Genomic DNA, 15,000 nt, shown 5'->3' with positions numbered 1-15,000 from the left:
GAGGAGGGGAAAGGAGAGAGTAGGGGAAAGGAGAGAGGAGGAGAAAGGAGAGGAGGGGGAAGGAGAGAGGAGGAGGAAGGAGAGAGGAGGGGGAAGGAGAGAGGAGGAGGAAGGAGAGAGGAGGAGGAAGGAGAGGAGGGGGAAGGAGAGAGGAGGAGGGAGGAGAGGAGGGGGAAGGAGAGAGGAGGAGGAAGGAGAGAGTAGGGGGAAGGAGAGAGGAGGAGGAAGGATAGAGGAGGAGGAAGGAGAGAGGAGGAGGAAGGAGAGGAGGGGGAAGGAGAGAGGAGGGGAAAGGAGAGAGGAGGAGGAAGGAGAGGAGGGGGAAGGAGAGAGGAGGAGGAAGGAGAGAGGAGGAGGAAGGTAAAGATAAGTGAAGGGACTCCAGTGAAAGACAATCTGCATTCAGTGCTCCTTCCCCCTCCTCTCCTTCCCCCTCCTCTCCTTCCTATCTCCTTCCCCCTCCTCTCCTTCCTATCTCCTTCCCCCTCCTCTCTCCTTTCTCCTTCTATCTCCTTCCCCCTCCTCTCCTTCCTATCTCCTTCCCCCTCCTCTCCCCTTCCCCCTCCTCTCTCCTTTCTCCTTCTATCTCCTTCCCCCTCCTCTCCTTCCTATCTCCTTCTCATCTTCACTCTTCTTTGTCTCTTCTTTCTCCTCTGATCAAAGGTAAGGCTCTCTCTATGGGCCCACATTGATTTAGACTCTCCATTCCAACTCTCTCTGTACCCCTCCACCCCATTTTACACACACACACACACACACACACACACACACACACACACACACACACACACACACACACACACACACACACACACACACACACACACACACACACACACACACACACACACAAACGCACGAACACACAAGCACACACACCTCTCCCACCCCACCAACCCCATCAGTCCCCGTTCAATTCTCCCAGACCCATTTCATATGGTAATTAAAAGTCCAGGCCACTTATGGAGAGAGGGAGAGAGTAAGAGCCTGATAAAAAATACAGTAATTGTTGCTGAAACCGAAAGTGGAGATGGGCTCTAGTTGCCTGGAGATTTCTTTAAAGGAAGAAGGAAAAGGTCAAGGATAGACAGGGGATGGAGAGAGAGAGAGAGAAAAAAGGTAGAGAGAGAGAGAGAGAGAGAGAGAGAGAGAGAGAGAGAGAGAGAGAGGAGAAAGATAGAGAGAGAGAGAGAGAGACAGAGAAAGAGAGAGAGAGAGAGCGAGAGAGAGAGAGACAGAGAGAGAGGAGAAAGGTAGTGAGAAGAGAGGCTCATTCCTATTGAAAAAAGAGCTTCTTTAATTTCGACCAGGCAGCAGCGATGGTAGAGGAGGGAGACGATCGACTCACAGAGACTGGAGGTTCCTGAGGTTCTGAAGGGCTTCGCCTGGAACCCGTCGTAGCTGGTTGTTCTGAAGCATCCTGCATGGGAATATAAAACGCAAGAGATCGTCAGGGCAGGGGGAAGAAAACTGATGGCGTACCTGAAAGGCTCTCTATGACTTAGACAACATCTATCAGAGAGAGGTGACACAGAACACAGACCCTTTAAAATCTATCAGAGGTGACACAGAACACATACCCTTTAAAATCTATCAGAGAGAGGTGACACAGAACACATACCCTTTAAAATCTATCAGAGAGAGGTGACACAGAACACAAACCCTTTAAAATCTATCAGAGAGAGGTGACACAGAACACAGACCCTTTAAAATCTATCAGAGAGAGGTGACACAGAACACATACCCTTTAAAATCTATCAGAGAGAGGTGACACAGAACACATACCCTTTAAAATCTATCAGAGAGAGGTGACACAGAACACATACCCTTTCAAATCTATCAGAGAGAGGTGACACAGAACACATACCCTTTAAAATCTATCAGAGAGAGGTGACACAGAACAGCTATAGGGTAGACTGTGTATTTATATAGCCTGTAGGGTAGACTGTGTATTTATATAGTCTGTAGCTGTAGGGTAGACTGTGTATTTATATAGTCTGTAGACTGTGTATTTATATAGTCTATAGCTGTAGGGTAGACTGTGTATTTATATAGTCTGTAGACTGTGTATTTATATAGTCTATAGCTGTAGGGTAGACTGTGTATTTATATAGTCTGTAGACTGTGTATTTATATAGTCTGTAGCTGTAGGGTAGACTGTGTATTTATATAGTCTGTAGACTGTGTATTTATATAGTCTATAGCTGTAGGGTAGACTGTGTATTTATATAGTCTGTAGACAGTGTATTTATATAGTCTATAGCTGTAGGGTAGACTGTGTATTTATATAGTCTGTAGACTGTGTATTTATATAGTCCATAGCTGTAGGGTAGACTGTGTATTTATATAGTCTGTAGACTGTGTATTTATATAGTCTATAGCTGTAGGGTAGACTGTGTATTTATATAGTCTGTAGACTGTGTATTTATATAGCCTGTAGCTGTAGGGTAGACTGTGTATTTATATAGCCTATAGCTGTAGGGTAGACTGTGTATTTATATAGTCTGTAGACTGTGTATTTATATAGTCTATAGCTGTAGGGTAGACTGTGTATTTATATAGTCTGTAGACTGTGTATTTATATAGTCCATAGCTGTAGGGTAGACTGTGTATTTATATAGTCTGTAGACTGTGTATTTAAATAGCTTGTAGCTGTAGGGTAGACTGTGTATTTATATAGTCTGTAGCTGTAGGGTAGACTGTGTATTTATATAGTCTGTAGACTGTGTATTTATATAGCCTGTAGACTGTGTATTTATATAGTTTGTAGACTGTGTATTTATATAGCCTGTAGCTGTAGGGTAGACTGTGTATTTATATAGCCTATAGCTGTAGGGTAGACTGTGTATTTATATAGCCTATAGACTGTGTATTTATATAGCCTGTAGACTGTGTATTTATATAGTCTATAGCTGTAGGGTAGACTGTGTCTTTATATAGTCTGTAGACTGTGTATTTATATAGCCTGTAGCTGTAGGGTAGACTGTGTATTTATATAGTCTGTAGCTGTAGGGTAGACTGTGTATTTATATAGTCTATAGACTGTGTATTTATATAGCCTGTAGACTGTGTATTTATATAGTTTGTAGACTGTGTATTTATATAGCCTGTAGCTGTAGGGTAGACTGTGTATTTATATAGTCTATAGACTGTGTATTTATATAGCCTGTAGACTGTGTATTTATATAGTTTGTAGACTGTGTATTTATATAGCCTGTAGCTGTAGGGTAGACTGTGTATTTATATAGTCTATAGACTGTGTATTTATATAGCCTGTAGACTGTGTATTTATATAGTTTGTAGACTGTGTATTTATATAGCCTGTAGCTGTAGGGTAGACTGTGTATTTATATAGCCTATAGCTGTAGGGTAGACTGTGTATTTATATAGCCTATAGCTGTAGGGTAGACTGTGTATTTATATAGTCTATAGCTGTAGGGTAGACTGTGTCTTTATATAGTCTGTAGACTGTGTATTTATATAGCCTGTAGCTGTAGGGTAGACTGTGTATTTATATAGTCTGTAGACTGTGTATTTATATAGCCTGTAGCTGTAGGGTAGACTGTGTATTTATATAGCCTGTAGCTGTAGGGTAGACTGTGTATTTATATAGCCTGTAGACTGTGTATTTATATAGCTTGTAGACTGTGTATTTATATAGCCTGTAGACTGTGTATTTATATAGCCTGTAGACTGTGTATTTATATAGCCTGTAGACTGTGTATTTATATAGTCTGTAGCTGTAGAGTAGACTGTGTATTTATATAGTCTGTAGCTGTAGGGTAGACTGCGTATTTATATAGTCTGTAGACTGTGTATTTATATAGCCTGTAGCTGTAGGGTAGACTGTGTATTTATATAGTCTATAGACTGTGTATTTATATAGCCTGTAGACTGTGTATTTATATAGTCTGTAGACTGTGTATTTATATAGCCTGTAGCTGTAGGGTAGACTGCGTATTTATTTAGCCTATAGCTGTAGGGTAGACTGTGTATTTATATAGCCTATAGCTGTAGGGTAGACTGTGTATTTATGTAGTCTGTAGACTGTGTATTTATATAGCCTGTAGCTGTAGGGTAGACTGTGTATTTATATAGTCTGTAGACTGTGTATTTATATAGCCTGTAGCTGTAGGGTAGACTGTGTATTTATATAGTCTGTAGCTGTAGGGTAGACTGTGTATTTATATAGTCTGTAGACTGTGTATTTATATAGCCTGTAGGGTAGACTGTGTATTTATATAGTCTGTAGACTGTGTATTTATATAGTCTATAGCTGTAGGGTAGACTGTGTCTTTATATAGTCTGTAGACTGTGTATTTATATAGCCTGTAGCTGTATGGTAGACTGTGTATTTATATAGTCTGTAGACTGTGTATTTATATAGCCTGTAGCTGTAGGGTAGACTGTGTATTTATATAGCCTGTAGCTGTAGGGTAGACTGTGTATTTATATAGCCTGTAGACTGTGTATTTATATAGCTTGTAGACTGTGTATTTATATAGCCTGTAGACTGTGTATTTATATAGCCTGTAGACTGTGTATTTATATAGTCTGTAGACTGTGTATTTATATAGTCTGTAGCTGTAGGGTAGACTGTGTATTTATATAGCCTGTAGACTGTGTATTTATATAGTCTGTAGCTGTAGGGTAGACTGCGTATTTATATAGTCTGTAGACTGTGTATTTATATAGCCTGTAGCTGTAGGGTAGACTGTGTATTCATATAGTCTATAGACTGTGTATTTATATAGCCTGTAGACTGTGTATTTATATAGTCTGTAGACTGTGTATTTATATAGCCTGTAGCTGTAGGGTAGACTGTGTATTTATATAGCCTATAGCTGTAGGGTAGACTGTGTATTTATATAGTCTGTAGACTGTGTATTTATATAGTCTATAGCTGTAGGGTAGACTGTGTATTTATATAGTCTGTAGACTGTGTATTTATATAGCCTGTAGCTGTAGGGTAGATTGTGTATTTATATAGTCTGTAGCTGTAGGGTAGACTGTGTATTTATATAGTCTGTAGACTGTGTATTTATATAGCCTGTAGCTGTAGGGTAGACTGTGTATTTATATAGTCTATAGCTGTAGGGTAGACTGTGTATTTATATAGTCTGTAGACTGTGTATTTATATAGCCTGTAGCTGTAGGGTAGACTGTGTATTTATATAGTCTATAGCTGTAGGGTAGACTGTGTATTTATATAGTCTGTAGACTGTGTATTTATATAGCTTGTAGCTGTAGGGTAGACTGTGTATTTATATAGTCTCTAGCTGTAGGGTAGACTGTGTATTTATATAGTCTGTAGCTGTAGGGTAGACTGTGTATTTATATAGTCTGTAGACTGTGTATTTATATAGCCTGTAGCTGTAGGGTAGACTGTGTATTTATATAGTCTGTAGACTGTGTATTTATATAGTCTATAGCTGTAGGGTAGACTGTGTATTTATATAGTCTGTAGACTGTGTATTTATATAGTCTGTAGCTGTAGGGTAGACTGTGTATTTATATAGTCTGTAGACTGTGTATTTATATAGTCTATAGCTGTAGGGTAGACTGTGTATTTATATAGTCTGTAGACAGTGTATTTATATAGTCTATAGCTGTAGGGTAGACTGTGTATTTATATAGTCTGTAGACTGTGTATTTATATAGTCCATAGCTGTAGGGTAGACTGTGTATTTATATAGTCTGTAGACTGTGTATTTATATAGTCTATAGCTGTAGGGTAGACTGTGTATTTATATAGTCTGTAGACTGTGTATTTATATAGCCTGTAGCTGTAGGGTAGACTGTGTATTTATATAGCCTATAGCTGTAGGGTAGACTGTGTATTTATATAGTCTGTAGACTGTGTATTTATATAGTCTATAGCTGTAGGGTAGACTGTGTATTTATATAGTCTGTAGACTGTGTATTTATATAGTCCATAGCTGTAGGGTAGACTGTGTATTTATATAGTCTGTAGACTGTGTATTTATATAGCTTGTAGCTGTAGGGTAGACTGTGTATTTATATAGTCTGTAGCTGTAGGGTAGACTGTGTATTTATATAGTCTGTAGACTGTGTATTTATATAGCCTGTAGACTGTGTATTTATATAGTTTGTAGACTGTGTATTTATATAGCCTGTAGCTGTAGGGTAGACTGTGTATTTATATAGCCTATAGCTGTAGGGTAGACTGTGTATTTATATAGCCTATAGCTGTAGGGTAGACTGTGTATTTATATAGTCTATAGCTGTAGGGTAGACTGTGTATTTATATAGTCTATAGCTGTAGGGTAGACTGTGTCTTTATATAGTCTGTAGACTGTGTATTTATATAGCCTGTAGCTGTAGGGTAGACTGTGTATTTATATAGTCTGTAGCTGTAGGGTAGACTGTGTATTTATATAGTCTATAGACTGTGTATTTATATAGCCTGTAGACTGTGTATTTATATAGTTTGTAGACTGTGTATTTATATAGCCTGTAGCTGTAGGGTAGACTGTGTATTTATATAGTCTATAGACTGTGTATTTATATAGCCTGTAGACTGTGTATTTATATAGTTTGTAGACTGTGTATTTATATAGCCTGTAGCTGTAGGGTAGACTGTGTATTTATATAGTCTATAGACTGTGTATTTATATAGCCTGTAGACTGTGTATTTATATAGTTTGTAGACTGTGTATTTATATAGCCTGTAGCTGTAGGGTAGACTGTGTATTTATATAGCCTATAGCTGTAGGGTAGACTGTGTATTTATATAGCCTATAGCTGTAGGGTAGACTGTGTATTTATATAGTCTATAGCTGTAGGGTAGACTGTGTCTTTATATAGTCTGTAGACTGTGTATTTATATAGCCTGTAGCTGTAGGGTAGACTGTGTATTTATATAGTCTGTAGACTGTGTATTTATATAGCCTGTAGCTGTAGGGTAGACTGTGTATTTATATAGCCTGTAGCTGTAGGGTAGACTGTGTATTTATATAGCCTGTAGACTGTGTATTTATATAGCTTGTAGACTGTGTATTTATATAGCCTGTAGACTGTGTATTTATATAGCCTGTAGACTGTGTATTTATATAGCCTGTAGACTGTGTATTTATATAGTCTGTAGCTGTAGAGTAGACTGTGTATTTATATAGTCTGTAGCTGTAGGGTAGACTGCGTATTTATATAGTCTGTAGACTGTGTATTTATATAGCCTGTAGCTGTAGGGTAGACTGTGTATTTATATAGTCTATAGACTGTGTATTTATATAGCCTGTAGACTGTGTATTTATATAGTCTGTAGACTGTGTATTTATATAGCCTGTAGCTGTAGGGTAGACTGCGTATTTATTTAGCCTATAGCTGTAGGGTAGACTGTGTATTTATATAGCCTATAGCTGTAGGGTAGACTGTGTATTTATGTAGTCTGTAGACTGTGTATTTATATAGCCTGTAGCTGTAGGGTAGACTGTGTATTTATATAGTCTGTAGACTGTGTATTTATATAGCCTGTAGCTGTAGGGTAGACTGTGTATTTATATAGTCTGTAGCTGTAGGGTAGACTGTGTATTTATATAGTCTGTAGACTGTGTATTTATATAGCCTGTAGGGTAGACTGTGTATTTATATAGTCTGTAGACTGTGTATTTATATAGTCTATAGCTGTAGGGTAGACTGTGTCTTTATATAGTCTGTAGACTGTGTATTTATATAGCCTGTAGCTGTATGGTAGACTGTGTATTTATATAGTCTGTAGACTGTGTATTTATATAGCCTGTAGCTGTAGGGTAGACTGTGTATTTATATAGCCTGTAGCTGTAGGGTAGACTGTGTATTTATATAGCCTGTAGACTGTGTATTTATATAGCTTGTAGACTGTGTATTTATATAGCCTGTAGACTGTGTATTTATATAGCCTGTAGACTGTGTATTTATATAGTCTGTAGACTGTGTATTTATATAGTCTGTAGCTGTAGGGTAGACTGTGTATTTATATAGCCTGTAGACTGTGTATTTATATAGTCTGTAGCTGTAGGGTAGACTGCGTATTTATATAGTCTGTAGACTGTGTATTTATATAGCCTGTAGCTGTAGGGTAGACTGTGTATTCATATAGTCTATAGACTGTGTATTTATATAGCCTGTAGACTGTGTATTTATATAGTCTGTAGACTGTGTATTTATATAGCCTGTAGCTGTAGGGTAGACTGTGTATTTATATAGCCTATAGCTGTAGGGTAGACTGTGTATTTATATAGTCTGTAGACTGTGTATTTATATAGTCTATAGCTGTAGGGTAGACTGTGTATTTATATAGTCTGTAGACTGTGTATTTATATAGCCTGTAGCTGTAGGGTAGATTGTGTATTTATATAGTCTGTAGCTGTAGGGTAGACTGTGTATTTATATAGTCTGTAGACTGTGTATTTATATAGCCTGTAGCTGTAGGGTAGACTGTGTATTTATATAGTCTATAGCTGTAGGGTAGACTGTGTATTTATATAGTCTGTAGACTGTGTATTTATATAGCCTGTAGCTGTAGGGTAGACTGTGTATTTATATAGTCTATAGCTGTAGGGTAGACTGTGTATTTATATAGTCTGTAGACTGTGTATTTATATAGCTTGTAGCTGTAGGGTAGACTGTGTATTTATATAGTCTCTAGCTGTAGGGTAGACTGTGTATTTATATAGTCTGTAGCTGTAGGGTAGACTGTGTATTTATATAGTCTGTAGACTGTGTATTTATATAGCCTGTAGCTGTAGGGTAGACTGTGTATTTATATAGTCTCTAGCTGTAGGGTAGACTGTGTATTTATATAGTCTGTAGCTGTAGGGTAGACTGTGTATTTATATAGTCTGTAGACTGTGTATTTATATAGCTTGTAGCTGTAGGGTAGACTGTGTATTTATATAGTCTCTAGCTGTAGGGTAGACTGTGTATTTATATAGTCTGTAGCTGTAGGGTAGACTGTGTATTTATATAGTCTGTAGACTGTGTATTTATATAGCTTGTAGCTGTAGGGTAGACTGTGTATTTATATAGCCTATAGCAGTAGGGTAGACTGTGTATTTATATAGTCTGTAGACTGTGTATTTATATAGCCTGTAGCTGTAGGGTAGAATGTGTATTTATATAGTCTGTAGACTGTGTATTTATATAGCTTGTAGCTGTAGGGTAGACTGTGTATTTATATAGCCTATAGCAGTAGGGTAGACTGTGTATTTATATAGTCTGTAGACTGTGTATTTATATAGCCTGCAGCTGTAGGGTAGACTGTGTATTTATATAGTCTATAGCTGTAGGGTAGACTGTGTATTTATATAGTCTGTAGCTGTAGGGTAGACTGTGTATTTATATAGCCTGTAGACTGTGTATTTATATAGCCTGCAGCTGTAGGGTAGACTGTGTATTTATATAGTCTGTAGACTGTGTATTTATATAGTCTATAGCTGTAGGGTAGACTGTGTATTTACAGTGCCTTGCGAAAGTATTCGGCCCCCTTGAACTTTGCGACCTTTTGCCACAACTCAGGCTTCAAACATAAAGATATAAAACTGTATTTTTTTGTGAAGAATCAACAACAAGTGGGACACAATCATGAAGTGGAACGACATTTATTGGATATTTCAAACTTTTTTAACAAATCAAAAACTGAAAAATTGGGCGTGCAAAATTATTCAGCCCCTTTACTTTCAGTGCAGCAAACTCTCTCCAGAAGTTCAGTGAGGATCTCTGAATGATCCAATGTTGACCTAAATGACTAATGATGATAAATACAATCCACCTGTGTGTAATCAAGTTTCCGTATAAATGCACCTGCACTGTGATAGTCTCAGAGGTCCGTTAAAAGCGCAGAGAGCATCATGAAGAACAAGGAACACACCAGGCAGGTCCGAGATACTGTTGTGAAGAAGTTTAATGCCGGATTTGGATACAAAAAAAATTCCCAAGCTTTAAACATCCCAAGGAGCACTGTGCAAGCGATAATATTGAAATGGAAGGAGTATCAGACCACTGCAAATCTACCAAGACCTGGCCGTCCCTCTAAACTTTCAGCTCATACAAGGAGAAGACTGATCAGAGATGCAGCCAAGAGGCCCATGATCACTCTGGATGAACTGCAGAGATCCACAGCTGAGGTGGGAGACTCTGTCCATAGGACAACAATCAGTCGTATATTGCACAAATCTGGCCTTTATGGAAGAGTGGCAAGAAGAAAGCCTTTTCTTAAAGATATCCATAAAAAGTGTTGTTTAAAGTTTGCCACAAGCCACCTGGGAGACACACCAAACATGTGGAAGAAGGTGCTCTGGTCAGATGAAACCAAAATTGAATTTTTTGGCAACAATGCAAAACGTTATGTTTGGCGTAAAAGCAACACAGCTCACACACCATCCCCACTGTCAAACATGGTGGTGGCAGCATCATGGTTTGGGCCTGCTTTTCTTCAGCAGGGACAGGGAAGATTGTTAAAATTGATGGGAAGATGGATGGAGCCAAATACAGGACCATTCTGGAAGAAAACCTGATGGAGTCTGCAAAAGACCTGAGACTGGGACGGAGATTTGTCTTCCAACAAGACAATGATCCAAAACATAAAGCAAAATCTACAATGGAATGGTTCAAAAATAAACATATCCAGGTGTTAGAATGGCCAAGTCAAAGTCCAGACCTGAATCCAATCGAGAATCTGTGGAAAGAACTGAAAACTGCTGTTCACAAATGCTCTCCATCCAACCTCACTGAGCTCGAGCTGTTTTGCAAGGAGGAATGGGAAAAAATTTCAGTCTCTAGATGTGCAAAACTGATAGAGACATACCCCAAGCGACTTACAGCTGTAATCGCAGCAAAAGGTGGCGCTACAAAGTATTAACTTAAGGGGGCTGAATAATTTTGCACGCCCAATTTTTCAGTTTTTGATTTGTTAAAAAAGTTTGAAATATCCAATAAATGTCGTTCCACTTCATGATTGTGTCCCACTTGTTGTTGATTCTTCACAAAAAAAATACAGTTTTATATCTTTATGTTCGAAGCCTGAAATGTGGCAAAAGGTCGCAAAGTTCAAGGGGGCCGAATACTTTCGCAAGGCACTGTATATAGCCTATAGACTGAGTATTTATATGAGTGGATAGTAATCTAAGTGTCAGAGTGCTGAGGCAGAACTAACACAGCATGGGCCTACTGTAATGTGTGTCATCATTAAAATGAAATACAATAGAAGACAATAGACTACAATATAATACAATAGACTACAATAGACTACAATAGACTACAATAGACTACAATATAATACAATAGACTATCCTAACGCACACAGATCATACAGAATACTCTGCTGTGGTGTAGTGTTAACGCAGGCAAATCTGGACCACATATACCCACTGGTGACAGGGTTACGAATCCCACCTCGGCCCCTACTCTCTGTCCCCCTCAATATCTGTCAATTCAATTCAATTCAATTCAAGGGCTTTATTGGCAACATGACACATCAAGTGAAATAGATAATAAACACAAAATATAAAATATATATCTGTCTCTCTCTCTCGCTTCTGACTGTCACTGTCCGTCCACAAATAAAATACCTATATAGGTGTAAATTACAACGCACAAATATCCTATCGCTGATCCCTCAGGAAACAACATCTCTGGACTGTGTTAGTACATCATCTAATCTCCTGTCTGTACACGAACAAACTGGGTGTTAAATCTTCACCCAGAGTTCCGTAGTCTGTCAAGCCACAGATGAGGAACACACAGACAGGATCACAGGCAGCAGAACATCGGATGTGGACATTGCCCAAACATGTTGGAATTCAGGCTTAGAGGCAGATGTGTACTCAACTCTCTCTTAGCTGTCTGTCTCCTAGTCTCTCTCTCTCTCTCTCTCTCTCTCTCTCTCTCTCTCTCTCTCTGTCTCTCTGTCTGTCTGTCTCTGTCTGTCTCCCTAGTCTCTCTCCCAGTCTCTCTCTCTGTCTGTCTCCTAGTCTCTCTCCCAGTCTCTCTCTCTCTCTCTCTCTCTGTCTCTCTCCTAGTCTCTCTCTCCCAGTCTCTCTCTGTCTGTCTGTCTCCTAGTCTCTCTCCCAGTCTCTCTCGCTCTCCCCTGTTTGAGCGAGCTGCGAATGTAAACAAACAAATAACTTAATGAGCTCATCTGATTGGCTGTGAAAGTGTGTCACATTCCTCTATCTGACCACTAAGACCTCTTCTCCCCAGATGTCCAGTATAAAACTCTTCTTGACAACAGTCATAACAAGCCTTCCTCGGACAACGGTAGGGTAGCATGTGTACCCACAATGCCAAGGAGAAAGGCTAATGAAACAAATGGTTTTATAGAACCAAACATCTCTATACCTATGAAGAGAAGACCAGACCAGCTGCTATCACTAATATTCTTTTTAAGGGATAAAATATGTGAATATACATCAACTTTTATATTTAATAAATCTGTCCTGTTCTTCTTTTTAACTACACATTTTCTTTCTTCTTCTTCAGATTGATAAACTACACTACACTACCAATAGTATGTGGATAAACTACACTACACTACCAATAGTATGTGGATAAACTACACTACACTACCAATAGTATGTGGATAAACTACACTACCAATAGTATGTGGACACTTGCTCGTCGAACATCCATTCTAAGCTCATTAATATGGAGTTGGTCCCCTCTCTTTGCTGTGATAACAGCCTCCACTCTTCTGGGAAGAGTTTCCACTAGATGTTGGAACATTGCTGCTATAACAGCCTCCACTCTTCTGGGAAGAGTTTCCACTAGATGTTGGAACATTGCTGCTATAACAGCCTCCACTCTTCTGGGAAGAGTTTCCACTAGATGTTGGAACATTGCTGCTGGGACTTGTTTCCATTCAGCATTAGTGAGGTCGGACACTGATGTTGGGCGGTTAGGCCTGACTCGCAGTCAGCGTTCCAATTCATCCCAAAGGTGTTCGATGGGGTTGAGGTCAGGGCTTTGTGCAGGCCAGTCAAGTTCTTCCACACCGATCGACAAACCATTTCTGTATGAACCTTGCTTTGTGCACGGGGGCAATGTCATACTGAAACAGGAAAGGGCCTCCCCCAAACTGTTGCCACAAGGTTGGAAGCACAGAATTGTCTAGAATGTCATTGTATGCTGTAGAGTGAAGATTTCCCTTCACTGGAAGCAAGGGGCCTAGCCTGAACCTTGAAAAACAGCCCCAAACCATAATTCCTCTTCCACCAAACTTTACAGCGGGCACTATGCATTGGGGCAGGTAGCGTTCTCCTGGCATCCACCAAAACCAGATTCGTCTGTCGGACTGCCAGATGGTGAACCGTGATTCATCCCTCCAGAGAACGCATTTCCACTGCTCAAGAGTCCAATGGTGTTGAGCTTTACACCACTCCAGACGACGCTTGACAATGCGCATGGTGATCTTAGGCTTGTGTGTGGCTGCTCTGCCATGGAAACCCATTTCATGAAGCTCCAGACGAACAGTTATTGTGCTGACGTTGCTTCCAGAGGTAGTTTGGAACTCGGTAGTGAGTGTTGCAACCGAGGACAGACGATTTTTACGCGCTATGTGCTTCAGAACTCGGCGGTCCCGTTCTGTGAGCTTGTCTGGCCTACCACTTCGCGGCTGAGCCGTTGTTGCTCCTAGACGTTTCCACTTCACAGTAACAGCATTAACATTTGACCAAGGGCAGCACTAGCAGGTCAGAAATTTGACGAACTGACTTCTTGGAAAGGTGGCATCCCTATGACGGTGCCACGTTGAAAGTCACCACTTCAGTAAGGCCATTCTACTGCCAATGTTTGTCTATGGAGATTGCATGACTGTGTGCTCGATTTCATACACCAGTCAGCAACGGATGTGAGGTGAAATAGCCGAATCCACTAATTTGAAGGGGTGTCCACATACTTTTGTATATATAGTGTATGTGTTGCTTGGCGAACATCCTTTATCTAAGTTACACAAAACGGGAAACCCTTTGCAGTGCTTCTCTTGCTACAAAATCTCTTTGAAAGTCTTCAAAAAGGGAAGAAGGAGAGAAGGTTGTGTAGACGGAGGAAAAGAACCCGGTTTAGAGAGACGCACGCCAGACCAGATTCTCTCATTGTGACCGATGACACGGCGCTGAAATTATGGTCCAATATTCCTGCCGCGCTTTCATCCCCCCCAAAAAACCGGGCCGTTTCACAGGAAATTTACTTTTTACAAAGCTCACTTACCTCGGACATTTGTTCTACATGTCACAAACAGGTTTTTATTTACTTTTATGAGATCCGCACCGCCGGCCCAGATGTTTCTGGTACAGGGTAATAAATTAAAACCCTGCCTGTAGCCTCAACATGTGTATTTAGGTATAAAACTCTACAAACGTAGGGGACTGTTAGTGATTATCCCTAGTATTCATATCAAAGAGGTGTTCTTTTATGAATCTACGTGGAGAGGCACCACAACAAAGAGTTCAGTAAGAGTTTTCCAATGGATCAACGGTCTCAGATGTTAGAAGGGTCACAGGAGAACTATCTCAACACCAGACAGGTTTAAAACAGGTTTGTTTCATTATTACAGTCTAGTCGGCAAAAAAAAACTGATAAACTGTCAGCAACTGTAAAAGTTTGACATGTCAAGAACTTGTCAGAGAGAGACAGAGAGAGAGACAGAGAGAGAGAGAGACAGAGAGAGAGACAGAGAGAGAGAGAGAGAGAGAGACAGAGAGAGAGAGACAGAGAGAGACAGAGAGAGAGAGACAGAGAGAAAGAGACAGAGAGAGAGAGAGAGAGAGAGAGAGCTGGGTAGCACTAACATGTTGATGGAGATGTATCATCCTGAGTCCTCCCTCTTCCCAGGTCTCCCTCCTTCTCAGATCTCCCTCCTTCCCAGACCTCCCTCCGTTCCTCCCTTCTTCCCAGATCTCCCTTCTTTCATCCCTCCTTCCCAGATCTTCCATCCTTTCATCCCTCCTTCCCAGATCTCCCTCCTTTCCAGATCTCCCTCAAAACCCAGATCTCCCTTCCTTTCCT

At 39.9% G+C, this 15,000-nt stretch overlaps 1 protein-coding gene across 1 annotated transcript in view; it reads right to left on the bottom strand.

Annotated features, from left to right (window-relative positions):
• The window catches only part of LOC139392975 (leucine-rich repeat-containing G-protein coupled receptor 5-like), a 96,820-nt gene that overhangs the window by 72,573 nt on the left and 9,247 nt on the right, over positions 1-15,000 (bottom strand). The window contains exon 4 of the mRNA XM_071141283.1: positions 1,349-1,420. Within this exon, the coding sequence (XP_070997384.1) occupies positions 1,349-1,420 (72 nt within the window). The remainder of the gene's footprint in view (positions 1-1,348; positions 1,421-15,000) is intronic.

Source organism: Oncorhynchus clarkii, chromosome 33 (assembly GCF_045791955.1).
Source record: "Oncorhynchus clarkii lewisi isolate Uvic-CL-2024 chromosome 33, UVic_Ocla_1.0, whole genome shotgun sequence".
NCBI classification, from domain to species: domain Eukaryota; kingdom Metazoa; phylum Chordata; class Actinopteri; order Salmoniformes; family Salmonidae; genus Oncorhynchus; species Oncorhynchus clarkii.
This window is presented reverse-complemented; position numbering and strand designations above follow the sequence as displayed.